The 21021-nt window shown below is 38.4% G+C and overlaps 1 protein-coding gene across 1 annotated transcript in view; it reads left to right on the plus strand.

The window, feature by feature from the left end:
• LOC124170036 (zinc finger protein 845-like) overlaps positions 1-10318 on the plus strand; it is a 219248-nt gene extending 208930 nt beyond the window's left edge. The window contains exons 10-11 of the mRNA XM_046548722.1: positions 2965-3099; positions 8045-10318. Coding sequence (XP_046404678.1) covers positions 2965-3099; positions 8045-10318 — 2409 coding nt within the window. The remainder of the gene's footprint in view (positions 1-2964; positions 3100-8044) is intronic.
• The last annotated feature ends 10703 nt before the right edge of the window (positions 10319-21021 follow it).

Genomic DNA, 21021 nt, shown 5'->3' on the forward strand with positions numbered 1-21021 from the left:
GATTATAATTGGTAAGTTTGCGCTGATCTGAAAGTTGTCGCTCTACTCATGGGACTGCAGTCAGGCTTCACGAAATACTGCTGCTTTCTTTGTGAATACAACAGCCGCGCCCGTGAAAAACATTACATAGTACGGAATTGGCCTCTGCGAGAAAGCTTTACTCATGGTTATAAAAATGTTGCTTATGTTTCCCTGGTTTCGACAGAAAATATTCACTTGCCACCATTGCACATCAAATTAAGACGGATGAAATACTTTGTGAAGGCAATCGAAAAGACAGGAGCTGAATTTCAATTTTTAACTTAATTTCCTCGTCTTACAATTAGTGAGGCTAAAACCAAGGAAGGAACTCGTGGACCCCCAGATTAGGAAACTTTTCAAGGATTTGACGTACATGAAACACCTGAATTATAAATAAAATCGAGTTTGGCTTGGATTCTGAAACGTGTGTTAGCTGTGAGAATGAGCTGAGAAACGTGTGAATTGCTGTCAGGGTATCAGGCCATGGGGTTTAACGTGTCACTAAAAATGCATTTCCTTCATTCACATCTGGATCTTTTCATAGAATATTTAGGAGCAGTTTCAGATAAACACAGGGAATGGTTCCATGAAGACATCACCAAATTTGTGAGGAGATTTTCAGGGAAATTGAATGCGGGCATGTTGATATATTCAGCCTACTGCTGTTTTTGCATGAGGAACTTCTACCTCACTTCACACTGGTTATTTTTCTCTTTGTTGATGCGCGTGTGGTATTGAGGGCGCCAGCATGGTAGCGTACCTTCTTCACTCTTGGCACACATTTTCATTATTTTTTCTATGCCGTGTACCTAAATATTTTTATTATTGCTGATATAATCTGTTGATATGTATATTTTTCCATCATTGTAGGATATTTGGGGTACGGGGAAATAAAATGGGAGCTGAAAAATGAAGAAAATAAGTGTAAAAATTGCGAAAAAAGGAAAGGTTGATCATTTTAATGGGTTTTTTTAAATCATTAACGGAAACCATTCATTACAACCTTACCATTAATTATCATGTTTTAGAACTTTTCACCTCTAAAAAACCTAATAAGAAATATAAATTTCTAATATAATCCTTTTCATTCCTCCAAGACATATCTAAGTGATGAAAATTAGAGTGGGGGGCTTCCCCCTGAAAATGGTGGGTGATGGAGGAAAGGGGATGTCATGTTTTCGGATTCACGAGGTCATTTTGCGTAATAATTAGCAGGAATGGTATCAGGGCTCAAAAAAATTCTTTTTGCCGTCCAGTGTAATTAGAGAAAATTCAATATACCCAACAATGCCATAAATTTCTCAAAGTGGTTTCCCACCGTCAGGGTTTACCGTCAAGGGGAATGATGAATTGCAGTGATCAAAATCAATTAAAAGACCTCACACATGTATATAAATGCATAAAATACATTACTTACGAAGTTATCGAAGCTTAACACTAACAATTTATCTAGAGAAAACTGAATATACCCTACAATGCCTATGATTTTGCAACGTGGTTTCTATATTACCAACGTCACAGTTGAGTGACGAATTGTTGCAATGAAAACCAACTTAAAAGCCTCAAACACAAAATAAATGGATAAAATATATTGCTTACGATGTAATGATAGCTTCATGTCAACAAAATAACTACAGAAATCAGAGAATACCGAACAGTACCAAAGCTTGATCAACGTGGCTTCCTGCGGTAAATGCCTAGCCACCTATGGTTCCCTCGAAGCTCTACTTTCGAATTCGGCCGATGGTTGGCGTCTCCCTTGTCTGGATTCTTGAATATAACGTGACCCTGTGGATCTCCGGCAAAATTACATATGAATGTTCGAAGTTCAGCTTTCTACCTGTATTTCATTGATAGTGGTATGTAACTGATGTCATTATGCATATCACGTCATATGGTCAGGCATATCTTTTTGATAGAATGAAATGCAATTTAGCTTCTCACTTGATAGGGATCAGGAAAATAGAAGAATCTTTACCTCTAACTCCATGTGAATCGAGGTGTAAGATGTCTGCTTTGGGCCAACGGCGGAATAAGGTGGTTTCTTTCATCAAAGAAAACGAAATGCATTGATTGCGATTCCTTACCCATCATTAGTGTATTCATAATATACAACTTCTTTGGTTTTAGAAATCCCAGTTTAGACGAATGGCAATGGTTAATTTTAGCCGCATTTGAAAAAGTCCAGATTGGCACCCATGCGATTCCACTCCACGTGACGTCACAGGGACCTAGTTTCTATACAAGTAGATTGGAGTTTTACATCGTCTGAGATTACCAATGCATGCATGAGGCACAGAGCTCAGGGAAACGTCTCTTGATAATCACCTATTAAAATTGCTTAAGGTCAGAAAGTTTCCTTCGTTTGATAAGGTATTAATAATCCTTATTTAAGCCAAGCGCTACCAGCCAGCAGGGTACTCTGCTACCTGCTAGAATCCTGCGTCGTATCAGCGCTCCAAGCCTCGACCCAGAGTCACCTCACTTGTGGCAGGGGGTACCAGAATGACGTCACATGGATTTTTCCCATCATTCCTACTTAGACATCGCATTTTTGCGCTATTGAAATTTTTCACTTTTTGTTTAATCACGAAAAATAGATATGGTCATTCGAAAATCTAAGAGTATGAAATGCGTACTGCAGGAGTAATAGTCTTTTAACTTAGGCAATAAAAAAATAATAGGAAACCACCCCATTGGGTAGGCATATCCACCCACAATGAGGCAACCATGCCTGCAGTTCCCTAACGGAGACCCAACGGTCAATTTTACTTGGGAACTCCTTGCATTATATGAATTACACTCCAGGAATTGTTTAATCATTAAAATGATATATAAAGTGACCCTGTGGAGCTCCAGCAGCATTACATACGAATGTTTTAAGTTAAGCTTTCTACCTGTATTTCACCGAAAGTGGTATGTAACTGATGTCATTATGTGTAGGTGGGGAGCGTGGAGGATACCATTGGCATCAAGAATGAGACAGAAGAGAAAAGCAGGTCTTGCGGAGCAGAGGAGGAGTTTGCTGCCAACGCAGAATCATCCCCGTGCGTTGATCCCCTGGATGTCACGCAAATGGTGAGTAATGTATGTGTTGCGCTGTATGTGTGCTGAGAGCTAGGAATGGTAATTTTCAAATTTTGAACGAAACTCTACCGTCAGCATTATCGCATTTAATGCATCAACAATTTCCACGTTGATGTTTATACTGAAATCTAGATATAAGTTAAATTGTACATCGTTGGATTTCGTTTAAAATCGTAAACGCTGCTCAAAAGACAAATAATTCAATTCATAGTTTATATATTTTGAGAAAGGGACGAATATTTATTTCATAGACTGACTTAATGAAGAATTGTATGACCGAGGTCCCTTACTGCTAAGAGGGGTAATGAAAAACGAACAGGTGCGCAGCAAGGAATTAATGCTGGGGGGGGGGGGGGGTTTAGGTGCAACTAATACTGGGGTGTGTGGGAGGTTAGAATACCCTCCTGGATAAGCGGTAAGTGTGAGATTTATAAATTGCGGAATTTTAAAGATAAATGGCTCAAAATGGTGAGTTTTACGGCTCTCTGAGGGATATTTTATTAATCCTGATATTCTATTAGTAATAACAATCTAATTAAGTAAAATCGACTAAACTTAAAAATTTCTCTGATCTCTGGGCGTGGGGTTTTAACCCCCAAAACCTTGCTGCGCCACTGAAGACGAAGGGTCTGGGTTCCTGCTACCGATTTTGAAGGTACAGCCTAAGCCCCGCTGTGTTGGGTCACGAAACTAAGACTTCGTGAACCCGCAACCATCATAGAACCAAGGTTTTTAAATAAACCGAAATGTTGGCCAACAATCTCCTTGCATCAGTGGCACAGCAAGGGGGGATTTTAGGGGATGAAACCCCCCTAAATAAAAAAAGCGTTTACATCGTTGAATTTCTTTTAAAATCGTAAATGCTGCTCAAAAGACAAATGATTCAATTCTTAGTTTATGTATTTTGAGAAAGGGACAAATATTTATTTCGTTAACTGACTGAACAATTGTATCGCTAAGAGGGATAATAAAAGATGATTAAGGACGAAGCCAGGAATTAAGGCTGGGGGGAAGGGTTTAGGTGCTACTAATACCGGGGTGTTTGGGGGTGTGGAATACCCACCAGGATAAGCGTTAGGTGCGAGATTAATAAATTGCGGAATTTCAAAGATAAATGGTGAGTTTTACGGCTTTCTGTGGGATATTTTATTAATCATTACACTATTCTATGAGTAATATCAATCCAATAAAATAAAGTGGATTCAACGTTAAAATTTACCTGAGCTCTGGGGGGGGGGGGGGGGGTTACTCATAAAACCATTAATGCAGCTGCGATTACGTACATGGAATGACATTATTATCAGCAATAAATGTTTCATGCTTATTTTTTTCTTATAGACCTTTAAATATGCTGTAATTTCAGGTTAATCATTAGTTGTGGCCATTTTGTTCTATACGAGAGCATACCTAACAGTAAATAACAAAAAAGTTATCCAACTACACCCATGTCTCGTATAGCGCAAATTCGTTCCTCGGGGAAACATTGCAACGCAGGGTAGCCTAATCAAAAATCTTAAACGCTCTCGTGATAAAACGTGAACTTGCGCTAAGTACACACGAAATTTCTATCATTTTACGCATATTTATATTATTGCTTGCCTCAAATTTTCTTTTTTGTTTATATATTAATCGAAATCCATTGCTGTGCAATGGCCAAAAGTATTACTCGTCATTGGGTCCAGATAGCCGGCCTACGGAAGTAATTTATCTCGTCTCCTTAACAGAATGAGTTAATTTAGATCATTAATTAAGCGTGGGGCTAGTGGAAATGAGTTTTTTTAAGCAATACTGGTTGAGACGTAATTTTTGCCGCCATATATGTTATCTATAGGTTATCAGGCGATTGACTTCCAGGTAGAGGGTCTACGCTAAAGCCTTCAAGGTTATCGGTATTCACGGGGGAGAAATGGAGCTGTGGCTGAGTTGCGCATGAATAGCATCAACATGTAAGAGGGTCCGCTATAGAGTCTCAAACACAATAGCTTCGTTCCCTCCCCGCAGTCATAGGCCCTCCGCATCTCAAGAATACAGTTCAGCAGTGGAAGGTGATTTCGATAGAGCCATGCAGAGTAAAAACCAAGAGAACATGGCAAAAAATAGGAATGCAGGTAGAAAAATCAAGAATTTATCAAGAAAAACCATAAACCTTGAAGAGAAATTGATATAGGTCAATTGCTTTGAAAATGGAGAACGTCAAAGCGATATTGCGCGAAAGTTTAAACGCACGATGCCTTATTATGAATGAAGACGAAGTGACCTCAGCCGCACCAACTTCAACCAAGCGGTCTACACATACGGAAAGTTCATGGTGAATCAGTACAAAAAGACGAGAGTGGTAATCGCTCCGAGACATTTAGTGAAAGCTCCAGTTGGTTCCAGAATTTTAAACGGCAAGCAGGTGTTTTCAGTGCGGCGATATCAGGTGAATCTGCAAGTGTTGATAGCGCAGTCACCACAACATTTTCTGATGAACTCCAAGCTATGATTGAAAGTGGCTCCTTTTCCCCTCAACTAGTTTTTAGTGTTGACGAGACGATATTCTATTGGAAAAGAATGCAATCTCGTTCATTCATTTTCCGGGATGGAATACCTGGGTCAGGTTTCAAGGCATTTAAAGACTGTTTCACGTAGCTGCTAATGACTCGCAGGATTTCAAATTAAAATGATTTATCATTCATAAACTCCGCTAGCTATAAAATGGCATTCAAAGTAGCATTTTCCTGTCATTTCGATGAGCGACAAAAGGGCCTGGGTGACACAATAGTTGTTTTTAGACTGGTTTAAAAAATGTTCAACTGCCGACAATGCATTACGAACCCTTGAGATAGCAGATGTTAGCCCACCCGCACGACAGGAGGGAATTTCAAAAGCATGTAAGAATTTTTTTAACGTGAATAAAAGTCTTCAAATGCGTGCATACTATCCTAAAAGATGTTTTAAACTATAAACATTTATATAAATAATGTTTTCTAAGGCTATTTATGGGAATATACGAGGTGTGTTCAAAAAATATTGCGACTTTTGTGTTTTTTCAAAAATTATTTATTTATTCATGAATATCTATTTTGTCCCCTTCAAAGTAATCCCCATGAGATATTATACACTTGTGCCAACGGTTTTTCCAATCTTCGAAGCACTTCAAATCATCATTTTTTTTTATCTTGTTCAGCTCCTCCTTCGATGCCGTCTTTATCTCGTCAATCGTAGCGTAACGTCGTCCTTTCATGGGTCTCTTCAGTTTAGGGAACAAGAAAAAGTCACAGGGGGCCAGATCTGGGGAATACGGTGGCTGCGGCATAATTAGTGTGTTGTTTTTGGCCAAAAAGTCGCGCACAAGCAACGATGTGTGAGCAGGGGCGTTATCGTGGTGCAAAAGCCAATTTTTCTTCTTCCACAAATCCGGGCGTTTCTGGCGGATTGCTTCGCGCAAATTGCGCATAACTTGCATTTAATATTCCTTATTGACCGTTCTACCCTGTGGCAAGAACTCATAGATATTCATGAATAAATAAATAATTTTTGAAAAAACACAAAAGTCGCGATATTTTTTGAACACACCTCGTATATGTTTTAGAGGAAATTCAATGCCCAAGACCTATGCTACCAGGAACGCATCCCTATCTTCCCAATGTTAAAACGATCTCGTATAATGCAAATTCGTATAGCGCAAAGACCCCAAGGAACGCATCCCTTGCGCTATACGAGACATGGGTGTATCATAATAATTTCAAGTGACTGTTGAATTGAGAGAGATCACATCGTTTTCTCTCGAATCATAGTGAAAATCACGTGACAGCGTTTGCTTTCTATTATTATTATTAAATAATAATGTTCACTAATACATGCATGTTTGTTTAAGCACATAAATATAATGGTTCAATAGACAGTAGTACCTTTCATTTTCAAAGTACATATATGAAAAAATTGTGCCTATCACTGAAACGTCTCTATAATGAACCTCTGTACTTCAAATTGCCCAAATTTCGGTCCCCTCCTTTTCCATGTAAGGAGGTTTTACTGTATTAGATCATATATAAATGGTTTCCAAGACAGCATTGGTTCGGGGCTCGAGCTCGTCGATTCGCATTGTTTAATTTTCCGTCGATTCCCAAATTTACCGCCATTTCGCGCCTTTACTGCCTTCACTGCTGCTCTCGGCTTGCAGTGGCCGCAGTAGACCTCACACTGGGAAACGTCATCAATTGACTGACATCATCGGCTGCTGTGCCGTACTGCCAGTTGAATTCGGAACGGTTTGGCAGCACTGTCAGTACTGCCAGTGAATTTCGGAACGCGCCCTTTGTTTGAGACGATGCTATGGTGATAAAAGATAAATAATGGCTTGTTAAGGAGAGAACCATCTTGAAGTGGATTGAGAATAAAAACAAAGTGTCAAGTGATATTTACATTGCATTTAATCGCTGTGATACGTTAATAAATACATAGCCTTGGGTGACAGCCTTTATGCAGTATCTTAAATTATTTTTTTTTTCTCTTCTTATCTTGACCTTGTTTAATACATGTTATAATATTTCCTGGAGTTTAGGTCAATGTAAAACAAGTTATAGCCAACGTTTCGATTTATTTTAAATCATCATCAGGGCCATGAAAGATAAAACATAAGAACAATATAAAATACAAAGATAACAACGAGATACAATATTTTTACAGATGAATGTAATGATCGCTTATTTTATATATATATATATATAGTATATATATACTCACATATATGTATAAGAACAGAATAGAATACTCAAAAAATTTTGACATGCCTCTTAACTTTGTACATATTTATTGATGTTGTGCTACTAAGGTATTGCCACACCTAGTTACCATTAATTTTGATTTTTGTTGGCTATAACTTGTTTTACATTGACCTAAACTCCAGGAAATATTGTAACAAGTATCTGTAATTTAATTATTCCCTTTGCAGGAGCAGCGGAGGCGTAGGAATGGAGACATTTTGTGTGTTGCTGGGATCCTGAGTGAGACTGAAGCAGGAGAGGATTCGAGCGCTTGGATGAGACCGTCTGTAATGCCTCCTGCCATTCTGATTGGCTCTCGTTCTGAGAGGTGGGATTGCAAAGTGTGCGGAAAAGTCTTTGGACGAAAGAGCATCCTCAACAGACACTCCGTCCTCCACACCGGTCTGAAACCGCATAGATGTCGCTTCTGCGGAAGAGGCTTCGCTGACATCGGCAACTTGAGAAAGCACGAGTCGAGGAACAAAACGGGAACGCGTTGGCCTTGTGGCGGCGGCGAGGGAAGCAACGCCGGTCCGCGGGAATGGAGGTGCGAAGTCTGCGGCAAAACGTTTCATCGCAGGGGGCACTTGAGCCGACACGCCTCTTCCGTTCACTCCGGCGAAAAGCCTTACGAGTGTTCTCTGTGTCCGAAGGCTTTTTCGGAAAATGCCTCTCTGAAGAAACACATGGTGGCCATTCATGGAAGCAATAATGCGGAGCATGGGGTGAAAAAGGGAATTCGAATGAAGAGAGTGATTGCCTCAGAGTGCGATGTGGCGGATGAATTCAAGTGTGCTGTTTGTGGGGAGACTTTTGGGAAAGAGGGCTCTCTGAAGGAGCATGTATGTGCCAGCAATGATGGAACTGGTGTTGAGGATAAAGTTCACGAGGAGAAGAAATATAGGGGAACATTTAAATCTGCAGTTGAACCCAGGCATGAAATGACTGACAGTCTAAAGGAGCACATATCTACCAACAATGATGGAACTGCTGTCGAGGATAAAGTTCACGAGGAGAAGAAATATAGGGGAACATTTAAATCTGCAGTTGAACCCAGGCATGAAATGACTGACAGTCTAAAGGAGCACATATCTACCAACAATGATGGAACTGCTGTCGAGGATAAAGTTCACGAGGAGAAGAAATATAGGGGAACATTTAGTGCTGCCATTGAGTCAAGTAGTGAAGTGAGTGTTAGTCTAAAGGGAAGTGCTGCATCTAACTGTGATAGAACTGTTGTCAAGGATAAAGTTCACGTGGAGAAGAAATGTAGAGGAACATTTAGCTCTGCCATAGAGTCAAGTAGTGAAGTGTTTGGTAGTTTAAAGAGAAGTGTTGCATCTAACTGTGATAGAACTGTTGTCGAGGATAAAGTTCACGTGGAGAAGCAATCAAGTGGAACATTTAGCTCTGCCGTCGAGTCAAGAAGGGAAATAACAGGCAGTCTTAAGAGGCAAAATGCTGCTGAACGTGATGCAACCAGTGTCAAGGATAAAGTTCACGAGCAGAAGAAAGATGCAGGAACATATGGTGATGGCCTTGAGCTAAGCATGGATTCAAGGAGTGAAATTATTGTGAATCAAAAGACGCACGCTACTGCTGCTAGCTGTGATTTAACAGTATCCAGGGGTAAAGTTCGCAAGGGGAAGAGATCCACAGACACATTTTGTGCACCCGCTGAACTGATCTTGGAGCAGAGGAGTGATAGGATCAGTGCATCCGATGGGGCTAACAAACTTGAGTGTGTGGTTTGCGGAAAGGTTTTCGGGAAAGAAAGTGAATTGAACAGACACGCCGTGGTTCACGTTGGTCCGAAGCCTTTTCGGTGCCGTATCTGTGGCAAGGCGTTTTCTAAATACCTCAGCCTGAAACGGCATGTTGCCGCTTGCTGTTGCGGAGCTGGGTTCGAGGCTAAAGTTTGCGAGGAGGGTCAGTCGACGGGGGTTTCTTGCTCGGCCATGGAGATGGGTTCGGAGGAGTTTGCGTGTGGGGGAAGTGGTGAAACGCTTGGATTGAGGGCTCACTTCAAGGGAGGCATCATCACACGTAGTGGTGCTAGATCATCCCAGCGTGGAATATGTGCGGGTGGCTCCAGGGAGAAGAGTCGAAAAACCACGCGTCTGAGGTTGAATCCTTACCAGTGCGGTCTGTGCGATGCCTCGTTCAACCGCAAGAACACGCTGGACAGACACATTGCGCATCACGTCGGTCTCAAGCCTTTCAAGTGTGCAGTTTGCGCAAAGGGCTTCTCCCGACTCAGCCACCTCAAAGACCACTTGTTCTGTCACACGGATTGCAAGCCGTACAAGTGCGACGTATGTGCGCAAGAGTACACGCAGAAGAAGTCCTTGATCAGGCACTTTGCCAAGCACGGTAACGCAAAATTCAGCTGCAACGAATGTGGTGCAGGGTTTCACAAGACGCAAGATCTCATCTCGCATTCCAAATGTCACGGTCGTTGAGCCCTAGTAATCGTAGATGCACAAATGGTATCGGCAAATACTCGCATACCTTGAATACTAGAAAGTATTCGATGCTCGAGATCTCAAATAATCATGCTCAAATTACGATCTCAAATACCTCGAATACTTTGAATTTTGTGCCATACACTGTCGCATGCACGTCGTTGGTAGTTCACTCAGAAAAACTTGGAGGACTCTAGTCGTTCAATGCGTGCAGCGCCGTATTAGGCAAGTTGACGAACTGCATCAAATTCGCAGACTAGAGTGGTGGAAAGATATCATTCGACAAGGGTAACCGAAAATGATCGGGAGAAATAATCCAAAAATCCCCGGTTTCCCCCACGAAGCCCCTCAAAAAATTAAATGGCGGGAACAAATATCGGGTACCTTCCATTACGCATTGAGCTACTGCTCCTGAACCGTTCCACTCATCGGAAAGATCATCACGAATTCAAAGACTGCAAGGATGCGGACTTCCCTTGACGTGAGTTTTGTTTCTTTATGCCAAACGATGGCTCCACAGTGACGTGTCAAAGTTGATAAAGGATTGATATTTTCATTAAAACAATAGTAAAAAACAGCAAATGCGTGGTCCCTGAATACATCAATACACCAGCATTGAAAAAATTATTTTCACCCCTTCTCGTTCTATGCTCATTCAGGATGAACCCACAAGATGGAACAGAAGCAAGGCGTAAGCTGCCTCTTAGCTGAGTTTAATGACAGATGTATTTCCACCACAGTGCGATGCTATCAAGCAATTGATTGATGTTCAGGATGTCTTCAAAGGAGCAACATTTCTTGCTAGTGGAAGTGCTGTCACAGTTTCTTAAGTTATCCTCCTTGTGAACAGCATTATTAATTTCCTAGAAACTATGAAGAAGTTTTCTCATAGTCATCTACAAAGTTTCGACAATGATTTGCTGTTTTCCAGTAAAAGTTGGTATGAATTTATGGGAAAATAACAATTATTCACTTTTGCCACAATTCTTGATGTATGATTCAAAATCAGTGATTTCCAAGATTCAAATATTGTTTAGATGATAAAAACTCAGTTGGCTTTGGAGATGACAAGTGTGTCTAAACAAAGTCACCCAACAAAAACAGATACTTTAGGAAAAGTGCAAACGAAAATAGCTGGTGTCAATGAAGAACAATCAGTTTGGGGAATTTATTCAAAATAAAAAAGTTTATTTTTAATATGCATTTGATGTATACCTTTTTATTTATACGTATATTTTTTTGGTACCCCATTTCCACGGGTTCCGCAACTGTTGAGTCGCCTGAACGCAAGAAAAGTTTAATGTTTCATTGTTGTAGCCAAATAAACGATGAGTGAAATGAATGTATGACACTACCCTATGGAGCTTCAGCAGAATTCCATAAAAAGGCTTAGAGTTCAGCGTTTTACCTTTTTTGCGACGATTAATAGTCTAGTCCAGGGTCTCTGCCTTCTTCTAAAACTAATGCTCTCCAAAACTAATGCTCCCAACCTTCAAGTCAATTCACTGCAAGTACCTAATGCCGTGGAAAAATCTGAGGGGAAGATTGCAAAACAAATGCTAGCTGTAATCACTTAAAAGTAGAAAAGTTTTTTTTTTCCTTTCTCTTGACCTATATGAACCTCTAAAGACTTTGATTCAGTGTCTTGGAGGATAGATCTTATATTGTTGGTCTTTAATATTTATTATATTATGGGTCTTGAAGAGTTTTAAATGCAAACTTTTGCCAAAGATTCTGTATATTTATACTCCTTCATCAGGCCTATGGGTGAATATTATATGTAGCACATAACTTTGATGCATAAAAGGTTATTGCAATGTTTTTTGCAATATAAAATAAATAAATTCAGTTGTAAATTAATTTTAAAGACGAGACTAGAATTTTGACATACCTTTTTTGCAATGAATTGGATTTGTTTATTAATTGTAAGGATGCTAATACAAGTTATAGTTCCCAATCAATTTTGTTAAATTAAATATATAATAATAAATTTTGTTTCTATTGCCGATGTCTGATCTTTTATTACAACCGTTTTTGCTTTTGGAAATATGCAGGTGTCATTTCTTTAAATAATCTGCTTTAAAATTAAGTACTTTCAGAACATAATTTTGGTGTTTTTGTTTTCTTTTGTGTCAAAGGTATGGATATTGTTTATTATCAAGAAGTCTTCAGTAACAAGTACAGAAGTCTTATTTGTCATAATGTTTAGTTATCAAATTACACAGAAAAAGAATATTGCGAGCTAGCAGTCATTGCATTTAAAATTCTCCCAATGTTGGAGTGAGCTGCGTCTGGCCTCCACCTTCACACACATGAGGAAGGGCTGCTGCCCTCTCCTCGAAGTGATTATAGAGGCACAATTGTTGGCGGGATCAAGTCGCCAAGTCAAAGAAATTTCAAGGGTTTCGGTAATAATTTAAATGATAATAATATATATATATATAAAAGAAAGTCGAAAATCGTGTTAGTTAGAACACTTATAACTCTAGAACGGCTGCCCCGATTTTAGTGACATTAGGCTCTTTGGATTCGTCTCAGCCCCGGATAACATATAGGACATTAAAAAATAGGAAAAGTTCACAAAAAAATTCAACTTTATCTTAGAGATATGTTTTTAGGAGTTGATTGTTGAGACGGTCAAAAAAATAAGATTTTTTTTCGTTTTTACTAATGCATTGACTGATCTTTTTAACAATATTAAAAATATTAAAATGTTCAAACATATTAAAATATTAAAGTAATATTAAAATAGTATTAAAATAATTGAATTAGAGGTAAGCTCACCTTGAATTGAGTTGCCAACAAACACATAACTACCGTGTGTGTAAACAAATCTCCAAGCAATTGTTGATTATCAGTAATGCCCGTGTACTCTGCATGAATTCAAATCTTTTAACTTTGTAATAAACGAAGACGAAGTCACCAACTATCTATCTGAATATTTAAAGTCCTTGGACGCACCTGGCTCACCACGGCACGATTTACAGCTAAAGGTAGGCTCTGTGTTCATGATCTTTCGAAACCTAAACCAACCAAAACTATCCAACGGAACGCGTTTGGTGATTTAAAAAAATTATAATAAATGTGATTTTTGCGACTTTACTCAAAGGAAAATTCAAAGATGAGGAAGTTCTCATTCCAAAGATTCCATGATCCCAACCTATATGCCCTTTTGAGCTTAAAAGTATTCAATTACCAATTCGTGTTGCATTCGTGATAACGATTAACAAATCGCATGGTCAGTCTTTCAGTTTTTGTGATGTTTGTTCTCATGTGTCAGTGAAAACCCATGATTTTCTCATGGTAAATAATATGTGGTATGTTTACGAATCGGTAAACCATCCGCTGTATTTCTTCCTTCACTTCAAGGGCGCAGCTAGGAATTAAGGATAGGCGCAGTTAATACTGGCGGGTCTGTAGGGTATAGAAAACTCGGCAAGGTAAGCGAGAGGTGTGGGGGCCCTCCCCAGACATTTTTTAGGATAAAAGGTTCAAAATGGTAGGTTTTGCGGCTGTGTGAACAGTTAAATATTTTGTGACTCATCCGTACCCCTAATATTAATAACCAAATGTTTTATAAAAAGATTCTCTGAACTTTCGGGGGAGTTTTATCCCCCAAAAACCCCCCTCGCTGCGTCCCTGCTTCGCTTCGCTATTTTTATTTAGCTTCATTCGCTTTATCTTGCGCCTGATAACAAAACAAAAACTGTTGTTTATCAGAAGGCGCTTGACGAAAGACATGTGTGGGGCACCCGAATGTGTAGGTCACACCGTGGTGCGTCTACGCATGCAGCACGTTTACGCAGTGTATTTTTTCCAAACAGAGATACTATAACTGGCGCGCCTAAAGCCATTTGATACGAATGCTGCTTCATAGGAGCTTTTCTTACACGATTTTGAGCATCAGTCAAGCATCGGTCTAGCGTTGCGTTAACCTGCCCCGTGAGCGAGCCAAGTTTACGCTACGGAATTAGACCTAAAAACATTTTTTTACGGTTAATAACACAAATAGCCAACAACTGAATGCGTATAATTTTTATTTCATCAATATTTTCTCATTTAATTTACAAAAAATCAAATATGATTAAATCGATACAGCCGCTCTTTATTTATAAATGGTGCAACTAAACTATAAGTTCATTGAATGTTAGGCGGTACGAAGTTCGCCGGGTCAGCTAGTATAACTATAATAACACGAGCAACCATTGCTTCTTGACATTCTTTAGATATTTCCTCTATACTCCATACTTTTATTATAAACGAGCTGAACTGGTGAACTTAGCACTGCCTAACAATCAATTTACAGTTTAGTTACACCATTTATTAATCAAGAATGGCTTTACCGTTTTTAATCGTATTTGACTTACTATTATAACATGAGGAAATAAATTCAATAAAACTACACAAATACCAAAATTGCTTTTCAGAAAGACATTTTCTTTATTCGATCTACATAGGGTGCATTGGGACACGTTTTCGGCGGATTTCTTTCAGTGAATTTTATAATTTTGATGTTTCAACTTAGAAAATGTAAGACATAGTGGTTTTATAGAGCAGTTAATAAAGTCATAATTTTATGCAACCAGTTGTTGACTATTTGTGTTTATGACCATTAAAATAATGATACATATTTTTATGTCCAAGTCTGTAATCGTTTTTTTTGCTCTCCTGGAAAGTTGCTAATATTGAGATACGTGTTGTTAGAACTTATCCATCGATATATAGGTTATATTATGTATGTATATAAAATCAACAGATTTAGGCGTTACTTGGTGGAACGATGAGATATTCATGGTTAAATAAAAACACAGTACTATTCCACAACCTTATATTTTTGCAGTCTCAGACTGCAAAAATATAAGGTTGTGGAATAGTACTGTGTTTTTATTTAACCATGATTATGTATGTATGAGTACTAGCCAGGGGTGCCGACTTACAAAAAATATTGGGGGGGCCCAAACCGTGGATCTTGCCCTGGGAAATTTTATAAGTAGTGAGTTTTAAGTTTTTTAAGCATTTTAGAAGAGTCATGTAACTAACATTAGAACCCTGATAACTCGAATCTCGATATCTGGACACCCCGGGGAAAATCGACAAGCCTGACACATTTTTTTCCCATATCCATAACGAATATTTGAGGGGGCTCGGGCCCCCTCAAACCCCTAGGAGTCGGCGCCACTGTGTATAGATTTGTATAGATATTTTTTTCCAATTCTGGACGTCCATTCTTTGAATGCTGATGACCGGTATTTTAATAAGTTAAAATTTATTTACCCTGTGCGTCCACATGTAGACATAATGCTGGACAAGAGTAGTTAATTATAATAAGAAGAAAAATCGCAAAGCATACAAGCTTTACATGCATAACATAAGATTGAAAATCAGGAAGATTGATAAATATGCGTAAAAATTTTCAAATCTCATGTTATCCATCTAATCACAGCCATCATACACTTGTTCTTCTCACATGATGTCACTTGATTATTTTAGACTTTTTTTGTGAAGTAATTACTTGTTGTAGATGTAGTTTTGATTCATTGTTTCAGTGGTTAATGCATCCTTCATTTGATCAGTTATGTAAAATGGTGTTATCCGTTAATAAATAAACACATATATTAGATTCATCTTACTTTCTGCCCCATCACAAAATGACCTTATCATGAGTTGTTAATCTGCAAATGAAATCATTCTTCACTGGTGCACAGATAATGAACTGAAATTAAACACTGAAAAGTCACATAATAATAATAATAATAATAATTTTTTATTCACTGAACTGGCAATATACATTGCATGGTTTCGTCACAAAAATCACTATGATACAAATTACATAAATACAATAATACAAATTACATAGAATCATTTAAATAATCGCTAATATCATAATAGGCTTTACCTGCTAAAAAATTACATAATTTAACTTTGAATAGGGAAGGGGGACAGCTTTTCAGTTCAGATGGAAGTTTATTAAAAATGATGGATGGAGTGTGATGAGGTCCCTTGAGAGCTAGAGATAGATGGTGACTTTTGAGGTGAACGTCACATTTTGAGCGAGTGTGGTAGTCATGCCATTCATGATTCCTAGGAAAATGCTCAGGATGCATTTTAACAAAAGTGGCACAATTCAAGATAAAAATGGAGGGAAGTGTTAATATTTTTAGGTCCAAAATTGCTAACATATTGTTCAATTTGGTTGTAGAAGTCATCTGGAAAGTATTTTAATTAAAACAGATAAAAAGTCCATTGAGAATGTTACTTCAACCAAATTTCTAGGTTCATACATAAGTGGTAATATGTCATGGGTTAAGAATATTGAATATTTAGCCAATAAACTTTGCTCTATTTGCTACCTTTTACGGCAACTCCGAAACTCTGTAAATGTAGATATCTTACTCACTGTACACTATAGTGCCTTTTACTCCCTGATGTCGTATAACATAATTTTCTGGGGCTCATCACCTCACGCATCCATAACATTTAAAGTACAAAAAAGGGCTATTAGAATTACATTAAAAAAACCTTATGATGCTCCCTCCAACCCCATCTTTAAAACTTTGAATATCCTCCCGTTACCATGGGTCTATTTATTATCTCTGCTACAATATTTACGCATAAAAATCTGGACCTGTTTGAAATAAGCCAACTCCAGTTTTCATAATTATGAAACCAGAAATAGGCAAAGCCTTCACTGTAATACAGTGAGGACAAATAGAACTAAATTAGGTCCAAGAGATATGGGACTCCGAACATATAATAAACTCCCGCACCATTTAAAAAATCAATGTGAGTCATTGGCATCCTTTAAAAGGAAGCTGAAGGCATTATAATAATAATAATAATATTAAATTAATATTAAAATCAATAGGAATTCCTACTGGAAAAGAACTATTACTCTGTTATGGAATACCTGACAGGCTCCACATTCAAGTGCATCATTTTCATGTTTTAAAAATATATTATATGTGAAAATACATACTTGTATATAATGTTTCTACTATATGTTTCTTGTGTATTGTATGAATCTCCTTCTCCCTTTCTTTTTTTTTTCGACGTGTCTTTATATCTTTATATCTCCTTGTAGATCTTTGGACAAAATAAATTATTATTATTACATAAGTGTTAGTTAGTTACACATTAGTTTGATCAAGCACAGCTGAATGGTCACAATTTTGACAAAATGCAACCAAAGTTATAAATTTAAGTACACTATTTTATCACTTAGCCTTTACAAGACGGTGGTGTTCTCTCCTTAGCATGTACTGTTGTACTGAGCCCCAAAGAGACTCTACCATCCCCTCTGTATGGAGCATTTTTTCTGGACATTCGCTAAGGAAGGGTCTTGAGGATAATCACGCACTCTCAGCACCAACCTTTTACGACCCTTCCTAGCGATGACTTTGCATTATCTTGGACTCCAAGAGTAGTTGTGCTCCCTCCTTTCCGGGTTTATGACCCTTACTGTGGCATTGGTTCTCAGTCAACGATTTATGCTACATGGATAATTGTTGCTTGCTCGCAAATTGCAAAATCCCAATTAAATTCCTTGTTTTATTCTGAGAATTGTCAAATATCAAACAAAGCACTGCCATCAATATCAACGATTTTATTGCATCAACATTTTCCATGACGATTTTTATACTATGAAATAGGGTGGTTTCCTATTATTTTTTTATTGCCTAAAAGGAAAGATTATTACGTAAGTACTCCTGGAGTGCGCATTTCATGCTCTTAGATTTTCGAATGACAATATCTATTTTTCGCGATTAAATGAAAAGTAAACATTTTCAAGAGTGCGAAAACGCGACGGCTAAGTAGGAATGATGGGAAAAGTCCGTGTGACTTATTTCTCGTTCCAGCTTTCGGCGTGTGAGGTGACCTTGGAGAGAGGCTTTGAGTGCTGATATGACGCAGGATGCTAGCAGGTAGCAGAGTACCCTGCTAGCTGGTATAGTGCTTTGCTTAAATAAGGATTATTAATAATGCCTTATCAAACGAATGAAACTTTCCAACCTCAGCCAGTTTTAATAGGTGATTATTAAGACACGTTTCCCTGAGCTCTGTTCCTCATGCATGCATTGGTAACCTCAGACCATGTAAAAATCCTATCTACTCGTATAAAAACTATAGATTGGAGCCCATGCGATGCCACTCCACGTAACGTCACAGGGACCTAGTTTCGATACGAGTAGATAGGAGTTATACATCGTCTGAGGTTACCAATGCATGCATGAGGCACAGAGCTCAGGGAAACATGTCTTAATAATCACTTATTAGAACTGGCTAAGGTCGGAAAGTTTTCCTCGTTTGATAAGGTATTAATAATCCTTATTTAAGCCAAGCGCTACCAGCCAGCAGGGTACTCAGCTACCCGCTAGCAGCCTGCGTCGTATCAGCACTAAGCCTCGCCTCAAGGTCACCTCACAGGGTGGCAGCGGGAACCAGAAATACGTCACACGGAGAGATTTCCCGGCATTCATACTTACGCGTCACGTTTTCGCGCGCTTGAAAATTTTCACTTTTCATTTAATCGCGAAAATTAGATATCGTCATTTATAATTCTAAAAGCGTGAACTACGTACTCCAGGAGTAATAATCTTTCGATTTAGGCAATAAAAAAATAATAGGAAAGCACCCTATTAAAACCACTAGATTCATTAATATTACTGGTTTCTATCATAGGAATTAAATGCATTAAATGATTATATTAATGGTCTTTCGGTCAATGGGGAACATGCACAATTTTTTAAAGTACTGGAATAAGAAGGCCTCTACCTCAAATGCACTCACGGAAAATTTCGTGTTTGAATACCTAATTCTTTTTAGCTGCGTTTAATTTCTTGTGAATTTCCCATTTGAATATGGCATATATTTAGGTGTGAGATTTTCCTGGCCAGGAGAACGAAAGCCGTATATATACGTTTTCTAGCTCTCCCCCTTTTAGGACGGTCGCGGGTTTACGACGTCTTTGTTTCGGGACCCAACCCTGCGGGGTTTAGGATTTACCCTCGGAATCCGTGAGCTGGTACCCGGACCCCTCGTCTTTTATAACCCCTCTTAGCAGTCGTACAATTGTTTATTCAGTCAGTTTTCGAAATAAATATTTGTTCATTTCTCATAAAAAATAAACTAAGAATTGAATTATTTGTCTTTTGAGCAGCGTTTACAATTTTGAAATGAAATTCTACGATGAATATTTACTCATATCTCGAGTATTGTAAAAACATCATCATGGAAATTGTTGCTGCATTAAATGCGTTAAAATTGACCTTAGAACTTCTTTTAAAATTGGACAATGCTCAGAAAAAATTAAGGAATTCAATTCAATGTCTGCAATTTACGTGCAAGCAAAAATTATCTATTTGCTAAATACATATAAGCAATACATAAGTTGACCGTGAACCAATGCCGCTGGTATGGTCATAAACCCGGAAAGGAGGGAGCACATCAACCCTCGGAGTCCGAGATAATGCGAAGTTCCAGCGAGGAGGGGTCGAAAAAGGTTCCTCGAGACCCTTCTTAACGAATGTCCTCCAAAAATGCTCCGTACCACGAGAAAGAAGAGTGTCTTGGGACTCAGTACTGCAGTCATGCTAAGACGAAAACTCTGCCGTCTCGAAAGGGTTAAGGGCAATCAGCAAAAGTTTCAGATTCCTTCCAGCACTGCAAGTCATATGTTATTCAGAGTTGTCTTGGTGAGTGCATCAAAAAAAAATGTTTGCGTTGCCATAGCAGCTGATGGGTTGCAACTAGTGCTGTTCAAGAGTCTCGTCTCCGCAATAGAGACGAGAATTTCATTTCTCGGCATTGTTGGGGACTAGACTCTCGGCGTGGCGAAAGTCTCGCCTGGGTTGAGAGTCTTGACGAGAGTGGAGAAGTCTCGCCCCTTCGAGATTTCTGTACATCAGTCAAGACTCCTGGGAATTAAGGTGAGAATTTCCAATGAATACCGCAGTCAGTTGATGATAGAGGTTACTATAAGGTATCCCTGATGACTTTTACGGATTTATTCACTCCATAAAAATGTTATATTTAAATAGTTACCCGCTGCATCCAATTTTTAATAATAATAATAGAGTGTGCATGATCCTAATAGAGTTCCCAATGAGAGATTTGGAAAAAAAATTATTTCCTTTTCCTGACCTCAATATTTAACGTAAAATTTGATTCTTGGTGTGTAGGTCTTTAAAATGGAAAGTTTCCAACATCTCTGTGTATTTAAAAGCAATTATCTGGGCTTTAAAGAAAATGAGTATATGATTTTGATGCACAGACATATTAAAGGGTTACATCAATGTTTCTTATTATGATATAATAATACATTAACAAAGAAACATTCAGTTTTAAATTAGCAAAAAAGAAGATACTATAGTCTAATTCTATATAATAGGGAAATTGCATACTTTTTATAAACAGTATGTTGTTATACTACAGTAAACACTTAGTACCGCAATATACTTTTTTCCGCTTAAAATTCAGTTTATACACTAGAAAATGACTCCCAAAAGTCTCCCGAGTTTCGCGGGCTAAAAAATACCGCCCCCACTAATCTTAGGCGTGACGTCATAGTTCAGTACGAGTCCAAGATTCAAGCCCAGTAACTGCAGGTTTGGAAGAGCCACGTTGCGTTTAAGGAGAACATGGCTGAAATAAGGAAAAATTACAAGTGGTGTATTGTTCCTCTGTGCAATAACACCCCAGAA

This window comes from Ischnura elegans, chromosome 13, assembly GCF_921293095.1.
Source record: "Ischnura elegans chromosome 13, ioIscEleg1.1, whole genome shotgun sequence".
NCBI classification, from domain to species: Eukaryota; Metazoa; Arthropoda; class Insecta; order Odonata; family Coenagrionidae; genus Ischnura; species Ischnura elegans.